The sequence below is a fragment of the Anser brachyrhynchus genome, assembly GCF_964034855.1.
Source record: "Anser brachyrhynchus genome assembly, chromosome: 25".
Taxonomy (NCBI): Eukaryota; Metazoa; Chordata; class Aves; order Anseriformes; family Anatidae; genus Anser; species Anser brachyrhynchus.
This window is the reverse complement of record NC_137718.1, coordinates 2,610,019-2,624,700: the sequence shown is the minus strand read 5'-3', so window position 1 is coordinate 2,624,700 and position 14,682 is coordinate 2,610,019. Positions and strand designations below refer to the sequence as shown.

General features: G+C 43.8%; 1 protein-coding gene across 2 annotated transcripts; it reads left to right on the top strand.

Moving 5' to 3' along the window:
* The first annotated feature begins 640 nt into the window (after positions 1 to 640).
* On the top strand, positions 641 to 14,106 carry LOC308182701 (uncharacterized protein). Of its 2 annotated transcripts, none has more exons than XM_080567742.1 (12): positions 641 to 1,149; positions 3,514 to 3,635; positions 4,195 to 4,243; positions 4,509 to 4,552; positions 4,692 to 5,350; positions 6,832 to 6,937; positions 7,218 to 7,364; positions 7,571 to 7,631; positions 7,854 to 8,020; positions 8,103 to 8,213; positions 9,296 to 9,404; positions 9,727 to 14,106. In XM_080567742.1, exons 1-12 carry the CDS (start codon positions 909 to 911, stop codon positions 9,735 to 9,737), a joined length of 1,827 nt encoding a protein of 608 aa, XP_080423868.1. In that variant the 5' UTR covers positions 641 to 908; the 3' UTR covers positions 9,738 to 14,106. The 2 variants fall into 2 exon arrangements, with proteins under 2 accessions (XP_080423868.1, XP_080423867.1); XM_080567741.1 differs by having other exon boundaries at positions 4,506 to 4,552.
* Positions 14,107 to 14,682: the final 576 nt, after the last annotated feature.

Genomic DNA, 14,682 nt, shown 5'->3' with positions numbered 1-14,682 from the left:
GAAGAGTGTCCATCCACACAGATTCTTACTGGGAGCTTTAATAGCTGCACCTGCCGCAATATTTAAGCATCATTCCTTGCTATGAACAAAGCAGACAAACAAAAACCACACAAACAGAAACACTTAAATCCTTAAGTTAAATCACTTAAATTTAAAAGTGTTAAAACACTTAAATCCATATAAGTTCTCTCTCTTCACAGACCCAAAACTATGCAGCAAGTAGGGGATATGTTTCCTTAGCTGAATTTTTGTGCTTAAGGGAAGATTATTTTTGCTTCTTGAAGGCTGAGCAATAGCCCTCCTCTTACACAACCTTGAAAAAACTGCTTTTTTTTTTCTTCCCCTAACACAAGAATTGACAAAACATTTGTTTCTGGATCCCTTTCTCATTTGCACAATCCAATCTATTAGTCTAAGTCAGAGGTCTCTTTCCCTACCGGTGCTATTTGCAGTGAATCTAACAGCTTAATTGTTATGTTTTGTACCTAGGGAAAACGACTTTTCAACTCATACTCGGTCTCTTCATGGGAAAAGTCATTTCTTCATCAGCTGCTGCTGCAGTTAGGAAAGAGGGTGGGGCCTTCCCAGGCTGACGTCCTTGAGGCCATACCTGACTATAAAGAGCGAGGGAGGGTTGCACCAAGAAACTCTCAAAAGCAGTTTGCAGTGACTGCCGGGATCCCGAGGCGGGCTTTATCCTGCGACTGCTGCAATTTGCTGGGAAGAACAGGGGAGCAAATTTGGACCCAGCTTCGAGTGGCTAACTACACTGGAGAATTAAATACAACTATCATGTGCTTGATGTGAAACTTGATTTTTTTCTTCTTTTTGCAACCAAATAAGCTTTTTTTTTTTTTTTTTGACTTGAAAAGGCTCCTTTTTCATCTTTTCCTACACACACAGAGGTAATGCTGCAAACAGTCTGCATGAGTCCTGAACTACTGGTCAATCAAAACAGCAGTGAAAATGAAACCTGTGGCTACAGCCCAGGCCAGGGATCTCCACTGCCTGGAGAAACTGCCAGCCCCAAAAGCTCTTTTCAACAAAGCCCATCGTTGCCAGACTCTGGATTAACTGAACTTAACATTGCGAGCCCCGAGATCTACCCTACACCTCCACGTAAACCACAAGAGATGTTTGCTCCTGCTGGTAAGATCAAATCTTTATTCACATTTTCTATTGTATGCTGCTTTTGCAAAGTGAAAAAGTACAGTGCCTCGCAACTCCTTCTGTGCCAGCTGAGAGCTGTACTAACAGCAGCACACGCTGAGTTTCCGTGCCAGTAATGTCAAACAAAGATGCATGGTGCTCTCTCCTACTCAACTCTTGTTTTTATTTTGTTGTGGTCTGCTGCTGAAGTCAGAAATTATTCCCTTTCGTAAAGGGTTGCTCAGCAGTCCATTGTTTCGGTCTCTCTCTAGCATTCTGCTGCTCGTTTACAATCTGAATTGCAAGTTTGGTTCTGAATTTAACACCAATCTAATAGATATGACCTTCTGAGTTATTAATATTACCAAATCATATGAAAGTGTGTGTGATGAATCATTGCCTTTGCTGAGTTCTTCACTTTCAAGGATACATCTGGGCATGTAATCTAACCCATCATCTAGCATTTTTACTGTAAAATAGCTTGGAAGATAATAACGTGTTAGCAATTTAGCCTTTTCATAATTCTTTTCGCATGGGCCTTTAAAATGCTCTCCAAAGACTAAATCATTCTTCTTCAAAACACCAGTCTAAACCAGAAATTATTCCCATTTCTAGAGCAGTCTGAGAAATAGCCTACATTTTCGAAGTCCCAGTGTTTTAAATATTCAGCGGTAGGTCAGACATTCACAAAGGGCAGCAACCTGAGCACAGCACAGCAGCTCCACGCACATCCGTAACGCGCTGCTGGCTGCTTGGGATCCGGCACCCGCCTGCCGAAGGGGCGTCAGCCTCCCATCGCCCGCAGCAGGGAAGAGCAACGCCGCCACGTGATGCGAAACCACATCTCGTGCGGCTGGTTTCCATGCCAATCCTGCCTGCTCCGAGACATCCCAAGGCTGGGGAGATGCACCGTGCACATCTGCTGAGCTCCTGCGCTGCACCTAGCCTGCCAGATGCCAGCAGCTACCGCAGGGTACCGCAGGTTTTTCTTACCACCGACTGTTCCTGTAACAGAAGCTGCCTGCCTGCGCTGCACACACCTTTTCACAGCCTGCTGCGTTGTTTAATTGTTGAGTGTCGTGACCTGCACGAGGAGGGAAGCTTCTCCCTGCTCCAGCACACGCTGCTGGCTGACCCCTCAGCAGCCTGCACAGCGACCCCAGCGCCCGCCTTGTAATCGTGCATCGTCTCTGCTAACGAGCTGGGAAGATGCTGAACTAACGCAATGAAGCTATCATTTATGACGATGATAGCTGCTACTGGATGTGTTTTATAGGAAGAGGATCGTGCTCAAGGAGTGGGGGGCGGGAAGCAGCGTTACATAAAAGGTATTTCAAAAGCGATGCATTTAAGCTCCTAATCTGGGCAAGTCTTTCAAGTCTGGGGATTCAAGTCTGAGATGCAAGAAGACCTAACACAAACAATTACAGAGCAGCTTGTTTTGACGAAGACAAGCTTGTTTGGACAACTATATATATTCTCAAATAACCATTTCATTCCACTACAGAAAATCCTTGCTTCCCTTTGAATCGCGCTGTATTGACCTCGAAATACACCAAGAAACACTGTAGAAAGACTTCGGACATGGCATCACTGTCTCAGCTCTGAAACAACTCTCATTTTTCACCCCTGTCAACATAAAAAAGCACAGGACAGAGGTTCACTGCAAGAGAAGTAAGACATGGCTAAGAGGAGCACTGACCTGGACGTGCCTAAAAGCAGAGCGATGTGCTCTCAGCCAGTCTGGCAGCCCTGAGATGATGGGCAGCTAGAGGAGCTGCCCGAGGCCAAGTCTCAAGATAGCACCTTTATTTCTGCACTGCTGAAAGTGCCAAAACAGAAACATCTGATTCTTTTCCTCCTTTTTCCCAACCATCCATCTGAATTTCCTTCTGCGCTGCTCCTTATTGTCCCGCTCCCACCGCCAGTGGCACGCTTACACGTGGGACAGCCTCTCCTCTTCCTTGTCTGCAGACTGAAACCACCCCTGCTCGCTGAAGCCTGACCGTGGCCTTCATGTGGTAACGTGCAGGTTAACTCAGCTCTCTGCCTATGCCCTGAGACTGAAGATCCCACAGCCAGCTTTGGGGTTTGTTTTTGTTTGGTTGCTCCAGAAAAGAATTCCCTTTGTGAGGCCGCACAGGCGCTTGTAGCCTGAGAAGCAATGCATTGGGGTATTTGTGCAGCAGGAAGTGTTTTAATAAAAGGCCAGAGCTAAGGGACACACAGGGCGAGGTGGAAGTTTCCCACAACCGATGATGAGCATCAGAATCACAGGCTGCCTCCCAGGGTGACCTCATCCTCCCACTATTCCAAGCAGCTCAGAATTATGTTACTTTAAGCATCGTGTTATGCCTTTTCCAGAGCCTGCACTCAGCTCCAACCCCCCTCAGAAGCGTTATATGGGCGTGAGGGTGAAGATGCCGGTACGGGAGCTACTGAAAAAAATCCGGCTTTCCAAAGGCCTGGAGCCAGCTCAGAGCAAGGTAAGGACGCTGCTCGAGGTCAGGAAGGTGGCTCAGAGCTGTAGCATCCTGTACACACACGTCCCACTCCCACCCTGTGAAGTTCTGGAGAGGTGACAGCTACGGCTGCTGCTTCTTCCACCCACCAAGTTAATGCTCTTAACGAAGGTGGAGAACATACCAAATTTTACACAGAGCCTGTGCTGGGAACATCATTCCATAGTGACATTGAGAACCCATCCGTGCTCTGAATACCGTAATCCAAAGACAGCCTGAAAACAGCAGAGATTTTGCTCTAGCAACCCAGACCTGTGAACAACCTGCAAAACCAGCCCACGAAGCCGGTAGGCTCCCAGCCACCTGGTCTGCTCAAAAAGGCTATGCCGCTATCTTTGTACGGCTGCCATGGGTTACCCACTCATGAAAATTCATTTGCTTACAGCCTGCTGCGCAAAGTGCATGGCGCAGGACAATTTACAAAGTTTCTGTTACGCTCTTCGCCACTGTTTCACTTTCTCTTATGTGCAAGCATCTCAAAGAGAGTTGTATTTAATAGCTGTTTTTTTGTGTGTGTCCTCAGGAAGCCTCATTAGTGAAGATGGCAACCAAAGGATCCTCAGGAAAAGCAGGTTAGGAAGCTCCTTCCTCTCTTGGTAACAGCCCCCTTCTGTAACGGGGACATCCCCGTTAAGTACCCAAGAGCTGAGCCACTTCTCTCCCAGGGTCAGTGACCCATGCCAGCTCCTAGCTCCCCTTAAATCACAAGAGCAGGACAGCTGTGTGCCAAAACCCTGTACGTTACCGGTTGTCTGGGACAAAATTCCTGATGAAAACACCTTCTGTACACTCCTCCCATAACTCAAAATAGCTTTTTTCTTCCTTTCTCTCCAGCAGAAAAGAGAAGAGTTCACCCTTATACAGAGAAACAGCTTAGACAGGTATGCATAACACCTTCAACGCCGTGCTGCCAGCCTCCCCAGGCGTATTTCATGTTCTATCACTGAGTGAGAACAGGACATTTCATGTCTGATTTCCCTCCCCCATCTTCCACCCTCCCCGTTTTTGTTGCTGTTTCAGAGCAAGCAGAGCATTGGGCAAACACTGAAAGGCTTAGAGGACCTTGATATCCTGGTAGAGGTGCTGCAGGAAGACTTGAACAAAAGCCAACTGCAGAAGGAGTCTCTGTGCTCGGTGCCCGATGGCTTTGGGCAGGGCTTCTCCACGGACCTGCAAGCCTCTCGGTGGGAAAGCAGGGGAAGCAAGCAGGCGGCTGGTGGCCTGCAGGAGAGGCGCCACGGCTTCACCAAGTTGCAGTCCCAGTGCTGTTTTAAAGAGCACAGCTCAGCCGTGCAGGAAGAGGTACAGACTTCTTTTCACGACGGTCAGAAAAACGTGCAAGAGCCCAGCTCGCAAGGAACCTTCCCAAGGACAAGTGAGAAAGAGAGCAGCTGGTGGGTGCAGGACACACGTGCCAGTACTCAGAAGGATTTCTGGAGACACCCTGCACAGAACCCATCTCCCTGCTTTAACCCATCAGGACACTACCCGGAGGCATTTCTGGAAGCTAACGCGGGCTCTCCAGACGCTGGGGGACATGCGAAGTTGCCCTCGACTTCCTTCACACAGCAGGATCTCTCTGCCATCTCTTTCTTCCAGTTCCAGCTACACAGGGAAGAAAGTTTGCTGAGAAACATTCCAGCCGACAAACTGCTTGCACCTGATGGAAATGGCAACAGGTCTCCACTTTTTCCTACAGAAATACATTGCTTTCTATTTCCTGGGGCCTCGCTTGTCCTGAGGCTTTGCTGTAATTTCAGCTGCTAGCTGAGGGCACACCTGCAGCAAAGGCTTCCTTGCTTCATGGGAGGCTCAGATGTGCTTCAGCACCCACAGTTTTAGACAGAATCAAAATTCAATTATGAAAATTAGAATCCAAGTTAAGTTAGTAAAAATAGGAAGACTTCATTTTTGCAGTAGTATTGCTAGACTACAACCGACATCAGGAAAAATTCAGTCTGAACAATATTCAAGAGTGAGTTATAAATTATAGGTATTCATAAGAAAATTAAATCAAGCGAAACAAATAATTGCTACAGAAAAAGATTTGCAACAGATCTTTTCCAAGCTGCAGACACTCTCAGGAAAATTACCTTTTTTTTTATTAGTTGGCAATAAAAATGGGTGGGAGGATTACACCTAAACATACATACGCTGCCAGTTTAGAGCACAGACTTCCAAAGAACTGGGAGTGGCTGTTTTGTTAGAAATTAATTGAAAGCAAAGGTTTTATTGATCTCATTTTGCCCAGCATGGCGTCTTTATTTATTTTTTTTATAAACAACTACTTGCTTCATATCTCTTATTGTATTTAATGAAGTTCAGCTAGTTTGAAGATATTACTATCAAATCAGACTGACGGAGCATGTAACTTAATTTATAAACTGTCCTAGGCTTGGTGGAAAAGAGATTCATTCCTGTTCATGTAGAAAATTCTGTCCCCAAAGTATTCACAGACTCCACAGAAATGAACAAGGACTGCAGCGAGTTGCAGAATTATAGAGAGGTCATCAAGGGTACCTTGCTACAGGAAAAGAGAAAGTAAAAATAATAATAATAAAAAAAATCAATGCCTCTATCAGCTGCATCAGTGTTTCCTCCAGGAGGAAAGGAAGATGTGCCCACATTTACAAGAACACAAGTGTTTTCCGGTATGAAATTCAGGAGAAATGTACTGTTTTGAGTAGTTCAGTGAGACTGAATGCACAGAAGAAATGGAGCTTTCCTACCTAGGACTGAATTATGGTTTGGAAGTACTTATGTTAAGTGCAGGAGAAAGGTTTCCCTTCTCTGGGTTTTTACCTGTCTTTTACCTCTTTTCCATGTAGTAAAGGATGCAGGTAAAAAAAAAAAAAAAAAGAAAAGAAATGGAGATTGGTAGCAAAAATGAAGCGTGGAGTAGCTCTTGGACAGGCAGGAAATGGGACAACAGCAAGAACTGAGGAGCAAGAAATCCTGGCAGATAAATTCAAACAAAGCTGCAAAACCAGCACCTCCCTCATTCATACAGAAACTAAATAAACGCTTAAATACCCCAAGCTTTTGGCCTTTATGAGCCTTAACATTCCATGTTTTAAAATACACTCCCACTGTTACTTTTGAGTAATTTAACCATTCCTTTATCTCCTTCCCACTTGTTTAAAATGGTGTTTTATTCCAGGCTGCTGCACAAGGCTGTTGCACAAGGAAAAAGAGCCCTGACTTACGCACTTGCACGGAGATTTGCATCCCTAAATAAAATTGACGAGAAGGACGCAGAGAAACGGGTAGGATGCTAACTTGCAAAGAACGGGGACATTTTCTATCACACACAAATGTCTTTCAAACCCTGATAAACACCAAGCATCCCCTTAGGCAAGGAGTGGCTATGATCCTTGTGTAGAGGGGAGAACCAAAATAGGGAGGAAGTGATCTGCACGGAGCAAATATTAACACAGCTGGGAACCGAACCCAAGGTCCCAGCTCCCCACCTCATTCTCCAGGTATTGTGGAAGGTGAAAATGTCTTTAAAGCAACGACGAATTTCTCTCATTCTTCTCTTCTCAGACTGCATTACATCTTGCCGCAGAAAAGAACCAACACCTGATGGTCAGTGACCTTATATCCCTGGGAGCTAACGTCAATGAACAGGATGGTCTGGGGAAAACTCCACTCCACCTGTGTGCAGAGAATGGCTACTTGAGAGTTTTAGAGGTAAACTGGTCATTTATGTTGTGCAACCGTAAGTGCAAGATAGAGCAAAGAAATCAAACGCATTTGATTTTGTTTAGAATACACAAGGATTTTACGTACGTGAAAATTAGCCTTGGTCTGATGTGATTAAAGCAAGACAGCTTCAATGGGGTATTTTGGCAGTGCCAAAATCAGAATTTATCATCTCAAAATCTTCTTGATTTCAGGTTTTGAAAAACTGCAAAGACAACGGCATGCGGGTAGAAGTGAACCTGACTGACCACTACGGTAAGAGGAAAAGCTTAGCTTAGCATAGACGCCAGAGGTTTCAAAGTACAGATTTTACCTAGGCCAAAGGATGATCAATTTCGTGTTCAAATTAAGTTCTAGGAGGCAAGCCAATCAGTCTTGACAGGGCCTCCCTCGCAAATAGCCAAGCGCAGGATGGTTCACTCCAGTGAGGTGTTCAAGTGCTGGATTTGCCTGACCTGCCTGTGCTGTTCCGTTCAGGTTTAACCCCGCTGCACTGTGCTGCTCTTGCCCACACCGTCTTAGCTCTGGAATCGCAGAAAACTGACATCAATACTGACATGGGAAGGTTTCTCAGGCTACGCAAAGATCAAATTCTTGAGGGAATTAACTGCTTATTGCAAATGGGAGGAAAGCTGGAGATGCAGGTAAGAATCAGCAACAGGCTGTTCATTGTGACTTGATGCTTTCCTCTTTGTTTGCAATCACAGGTTTCACTGTCATTTGCAGGTACTAAATTCATGTCAGATTACCACTCCCTATTTAAAAATTGAGGAGAATACTGAGCTGATGTGTTTGCTCCAGACCTATAAACCCAAGAGAGAGGATCCTCTTCAAGAGGTAAGTCTCTGTATAGTGACTTTTACGTAGGCTCTGGCATTTATACCCAAGAAACCAAACAGACATTACCAACAGCAATATAAGCCATACTGCTTTGTAAGCGGCAGTAGATAATGCTCCCAAGCCTTGCCCATGCTGGCGTAGGGTAGAGAATCCCTTCTTGAGGAGAAAAGCACTGTAGGAACGCTTACCGCACTCATTTGAGGGACTGCTACGTTTGCAGTATCTCCAGTTGCACGGGGAGGCTGCCGGCACACTGCTCACACCTCCCAGCAACAACAAATTCATTCCCAACGTTTCCAACAGAGGCATCTCGGCAGCAACACCAAGGGAATTCCCCCAGTCCCACCAAGGGAATGCCACCGTCCCAAATGCTGCACTATATTGCTACTTTCAGAAGCTTCTTAAAAGACAAAGAGCTGAATTTTATCATTTCCTCCATGCCTTAGCACACCCGTTCCACACCAACACCAGCCAAAGCCTGCATGGACAGAACCAAAAGACAGACGGGCTCTCCTGTGGTATCAGCATCTCTTGCTAAATTTTTGGCACAGGAATCAAGGCACCAACACTGAAAAGCAGAAGCTTGAGTGCGTAACAGAGGACTAAGATTCTAGGATGCAATTCTGCTCTGCTGAAATAATGCAGAGATTAACCTCAAAGATATGTCCAAGATTAAACAAACATTCAGTGGTTAAAACTAACAACAGCTCTTTCACTTTTTCTAGTGTCTTTTTTGATTTTACTATCAGATAAGAGCTCTCACTTGTGCATGTGTATGGAAACTGGTATCACAAGATTTTAGGTAGGAATATAAACATACAGCCATGTTTCAGGTCATTTAGGAACCTAGCTTCTTAACAGTTGTGATCTGTAGGAGATAAAACACAATAGAAGCAATTAAAATAATTTCAAGCCAGCTCATCGCTGACTGAACTGACTGATAAACATGCCACCCCCTCCCATCTTCGGGTAAGGAGCAGAATAAGGGTTTCACATAGCAAAACCAGAACATGTTCTTAACACAAAGCACGTGTGACTTCTGCTGGAAATTTACTGTTCTGGTTTCTTCATCCACACAGAGTAACAGTTTGCTGGAGGTTCCAAGAACGCCTTGTCCCTCATCACCAGACAACTTTTCTGAACTTCTTTCCATTTCATCTTTGGACTTCATTGACATCGTTCTTAAAGGTATTTTGTGGCTGGAAAATGATTTTACCTAGTCGGAACCTTTGTTCTGAACACAACAGCTGTAACATAGTAGCCAGCTCCAGTACACTTGCTGCATTGCTATATAGCCACAATTCATCAGTTTCACATGAACTGATGGAAAAGATGCCCAGTGATTTATAATAGGCTTTGAATCAAGTCCAGAGCTCTGCACAGAATCTCTTTTGCTTGCAAAGCTCCTTACCCAAAACCAAATAGAAAATAGGGCACTGAGTATTTGGCATAGGAAAGAAGACTTAACATGTTGACTGAACTGAGTATTTGTTGGTTTATTGCCTTCCAGGGAAATGCTGATAAGGCTCATTATCTGCATCTCATGGTCCACGTGCTGCAGCTGTTGCTGAAGAACAGACCAAGAACAGACAGTAAAAGTCTTCAGATGTATTATAGCTTGAACTAACTGTTGAAAATATCTCCTCAGTACCCAGAATTAAAGAGTAAACTACTAAATAGGAAAAATCCTTAAGCCATGTTTTAACAGTATTAGGCATTCAGTGTTAGATGCTCCAGTCAATCAATAGGTCTCACTTTTCTCATGAAACTGAGCGCTTGCACTTCTTTTTGGAAGTCCCTTGGAGTTGTAGGTGTTCTACATCCTGAAGCTCTGACAAGGGTTTTTACACTGCTGCCTAGTTTGAAAAAAATAAATTGTATCCCTTCAAAGCCTAGTCCTGAGCGTACGAACGTACAGTCTCTACAGTCCGAACTTAATGTTCGGATGTGCTGAAAACCTCAGGCAACATCATTTTAGACATGAGCTTTTGGAAATCAGAATCTGATGGGCTGTGTTTAATGCTTTCAGTAGTCTGGCTCTCAATTTCTTCAAGGCTGGAGTTGTCACATTTCAAGGCAGTCCCATTGGAAAAAAAATCCCTCCCCCTCAAAAAAAAAAAAGAAAAACCACCCACACTGTTACTGAGCATGTTTTTTCAACAAAAGTCAAGCTCTTTATTTATGCAATCAGAATTTGCCACTAGTAATGGAATGGAGGTGAAGTCTGGGACATAAAACTTTTTGAGTCAGTTCATTCTTGGTGATCTAACACAGGAATATATCTTTATAATATCCAAACGTATAAAAACACCTCAAAGAATCATTTGTTGTACTGAGCAACTGTGCAAGTTAGAAGGCTAGCAGTAGCCTGAATTATTTTCTACTGCCAGATATGCAAGAATTCAACAGGATTCCTAGAAATTAGGTATTAACTGTTAAAGAGAAATCTTCCCAGACTTAACAGAATTTTAACTTCTGATTGTGAATTAGCTGGTTTCTATGAAACTTCACTGTTTGCTACATATGGAGCAATCTACATTTACATAATCTACAAAATGATTGATCCAGCAATCAGCTCACACACGTACCTCCCATTAAACTGGGAGGTTTTTCACGTGTAAGCATTGCAGGATCCAGTATTAAGTACTCAGCATGCTTGGGGAATTTATCTTTAATGATCCCTTCAAGTTTTCTTGTTGTAAAAAGGTTTCTTTTCTCCTGTTGGATATCCTTAAGTGTTAAGCTCCAAGAGCTATGTTGCACAGCGTGAATCAAGTTTTACTGAAAAATGGCAGTGTTTAAGTTAACTCCAGTGGGACTTGGGTCGTATACTGTTTCTCATGCCCTGAGCAGCTAAACAGTGTTCTTCTGTATTGCATTACTCTGCATTTATTTTCTCTAGTGCGAATGAGACATGGTTCATCAAATTTCTTATGTATATTGTAAAATTTGTGTTGTTATTCACATAATGAGTTGTAAAACACTGGAACATTCATCCACCTCTTTCAATAGGCGTTCTGCATGTTGTAATCATATAAAGTCTTTCCTTTCCCCTTTTGGGTTTTATGTTTAAGTACAAAGATTTTCCTCTAATTTTTTTCTGTCCTCCCTATTACCACTCATTCATGTTTGCATTTTAACTCACATCTGAGCTCACAGCTCTTTTTATTCATCTGAAGAGAATTAATGAGGATCTTCTGAGTTACTCAGCCTCCATTCGTGAGATTTAAGGATCAGATCCAACATCCATTGAAACTAAAGACTTCCTGTGTTCAGTGAAAACTAAGAAATTCTGTATCACAGACAAAACCAGGAACGAAGCGGTACAGTGAACAAGCAGGGAAGTGCACCAATAAGCATTTTAAGTGAAAAAATGAATTGGTTAATGGGGTATCTTTAAGAAGCGTAGAAAACTACTGTGTATGAACACAGCATAAATCAAGTTCATTTATTCACATGGACTCCATTCAGGTGAAAGGAGGACAGGAACTTTAACCTATTAGTCTGTACCATTTATTCAACATACCTAAAACTGAACTAGCCTGTGAAGTATATTCTACGAGTTATATCTTAATTGCATTGCCATTAGTAGGTACGCTTTACATTGTTTCATTGTTCCTTCCTGCCAATAAATACATGATTTCAAGCAGTATGTAACTTGTTTTTATGAACTGGTATTGCCATACTACACTCACAGCAGCACTCACTATCACAGAGCAAATCAGGAAGAGTTTAAAAAAAACTGACAAGCATAAGGGTTGGGTTTTTACTAGTTATTGCTGGGGGTTTTGTTCTTAGGGTACAATCATAATAAAAAAACTTCTCTTCCAGGCATATTCATCAACCCACTACCTCTAGCTAGGAACTAGAATACTATTGTTTCAATGAACTTGAAAAATAATTCCCAAAATTTTTCAGCACTGGAATTTTTGTCTACAACTGAAAAAAAAAAAAAGACCTAAGGAGATTAGCAATATAAGAGTTTACTCAAAAGGCCATAGCTTTTCAGCCATTCGCTGTGGCTAACTGCAAACTCTTCTATATCAAAAGAAAATAGAAGAGGGCTTTGAACAGGAATTACTCTACATAAAAATAATTTGCACTTCTACAGCAAGATTTTTCAGATTTTTTTTTCCCTTTGCGAAGAGAGAGGCCTGTTAGCATTCAGACAGGGGCTCTGCAAGTACTGCATTTTCCCTACTCCTCACGCGATTGCTACTGCAAGTGATACACCAGCTCTTTACAGACAATTGGTCTCAATAGCTGGGCTGAAAGTGGAAAAATAATTACAATCAAGTGAAAATTGTGGGGCTAATGCTTTCTAGCCCAGTACACGCTAACGGATATTGTAATTGTGGCAGGGCCCATTACCTACTCAAGACTGTCTCAAAGGAAAGGATAGCACTCAGTGAAGAGTTAGTATTACTTCCTTCAGCCCCCACACGCCGCAAGGCTGCCCACAAATCTCTTTAGACAGTCCCAGCTGAAAGCTGTTAGCAATGGTAACAAGATCTTAGCAAAAGATTTTACAATACTCAGAATACACAGAAGGCCTCACCCACAGCTGTCTTTAACGTGAGATTTGGAAAAGGCACACATGAACACCAGCCTCCAGTTCTGTCATACCCCCTACATGAAATCCTTTTTACCATCAGAAACTGTTTTCCATGATAAGTTCTGGTGCCTACAAGGTTCCAGGTCACTGAAGTCCAAGAAGCAACCTCTTGACCTGAGCACCTATCCTGTGCTTTACCCACCCAGGGTGCTACCACGCCAGTAGCAGAGGTACAGGAGTTACCGTTCTGTACCTGCAGCAGGGTCCAGGGGGAGCAGCCCAGGGCAGAACCCGTCCCTCGCAGGGCTGCACTGACATTGTCAGCCCAGCCCCAAACCCCTTCCGAGAGCAGCCACACAACGTTGGAGGCGCACAGCCAGCCCATGGCACGCCTGGGACAGAGCCCCGAGCTGCTGACACCCAATACCAGTTACGGTGACCAGCCTGGTTTTTGCAGTGTGAGTCCTCCAGCTAATTCATTCCCAGGCAGCTCCCGTGTGCTCCCACAAGCTGTGGTCATGCCTTTGAACTGCGGCACAGGCCATACTTAGAGGAGCTGCTTCGCTTCTTCACCTCTCTTCTCATCCAGCATTACAAACTGAGTGTCACTCACTGGCTTGCGTGGTTATTTAGGTTCCCTGTTGCTTTGAAGTTACATGAGCACCGTCACGCATAATTATTTTTAAGTGCAGTGTAAGAGCTTTGTCGCTCAATTAGCAGCAGTTCAGCACAGAAAGATAAAAATAAGTAATAAAATAGACCAGATCCAGTACTTGCAGCTGTTCTCAGGGATGTTCCTGATCAGTAAAGAAGAAACGCAAGAGAGATCTGCAGTAGATTTGCAATGGCTTTAAGGTCCTGGCAAGGAGAGAAGCTCCGCGTTACTGACAGGGCTCTCTGATGCGCACTGCACATACTCACCACCAGTGCTAATTGCGAGGCCACACTCCCTGCACTTATAAGTGAGTGACAGAGCAACCCTGGCCAGTCATACACCTGCATAGGATGTACAGAATCCTACAGTAATTCATATCAACTCTCCAGGCTTCCATCTCTAAGAATATCCATCCAGGCCTGGGTGAAAGAGAGTATCTGAGCCAGAGCCCTAAAAGGTGAAGTTACCTAGAAGACAAGTTGCAAGTTAGAGCAAAGATGAACAACTGCATTGTTACAACAGCCGGAGGCAAGGGAACAGGAACTATATCCTAGGTGTTACCTCAACAGGGCTCTGGCTGCATATTAGTCCTTTCTCAAAATCGACATCTTCAGGTTCCACGGGAAACAGCACTATCACAGGTGCTTGGATGCTGCTGCTACAGTCCTAAGTGCAGCAAGTCCTGAAAACAAAAGCCCTCGATAGTAAGTCATTGAACTCTACTGACAGCGGTTTTGGTGCACACAGATGTAGTACCAGTAGTTTTCAGAAGTTATCAGCCACACGAGTACTTACAGACCACTATAAAATGCTGTGAAAAAAAAGAAAGTACAAGCTTTGCTACCAAGCAACTTGTATACAACTATGAAACCTACACAAAATAAATTGCAGAGGTGGCAGAAAGCATTTGCAAAAGATGAAAAGATTAGGGAAGATATTTTATGAACATGAAATTGCACTGCAGACAGATGGAAGCTCTCTTAGGTATAATGCACATTGAACTAGCAGAAACAACACAAAAAGGAGAGCACAGCAGAGAATCTGGCCCAGATTTTCAGCAGCACAGAATCCCGCAGCCAGCAAGAGAGCGTGTTACAGACCATTAACTCTGGAAGGTGCGTTAAGCAAATGGCTCCTCAGGGAGCTGCTTTCAGTAGCTAGTGATGGCACGAATGCTCCACTATTCTCCTTTCCCAACAGTTAACACCAAATGGGACAGGAATGAATTCTTTTTGGCAGAAGGGAATCCCAATCTG

Bases quoted from the DNA above. Each gene is read 5' to 3' on its own strand.
- LOC308182701 (XM_080567741.1), top strand. From the start codon at position 909: ATGCTGCAAACAGTCTGCATGAGTCCTGAACTACTGGTCAATCAAAAC. The intron at 7,365-7,570 runs GTAAACTGGTCA...TCTTGATTTCAG, and splicing joins GCTACTTGAGAGTTTTAGAG to GTTTTGAAAAACTGCAAAGA. The intron at 7,632-7,853 runs GTAAGAGGAAAA...TGTTCCGTTCAG, and splicing joins GAACCTGACTGACCACTACG to GTTTAACCCCGCTGCACTGT.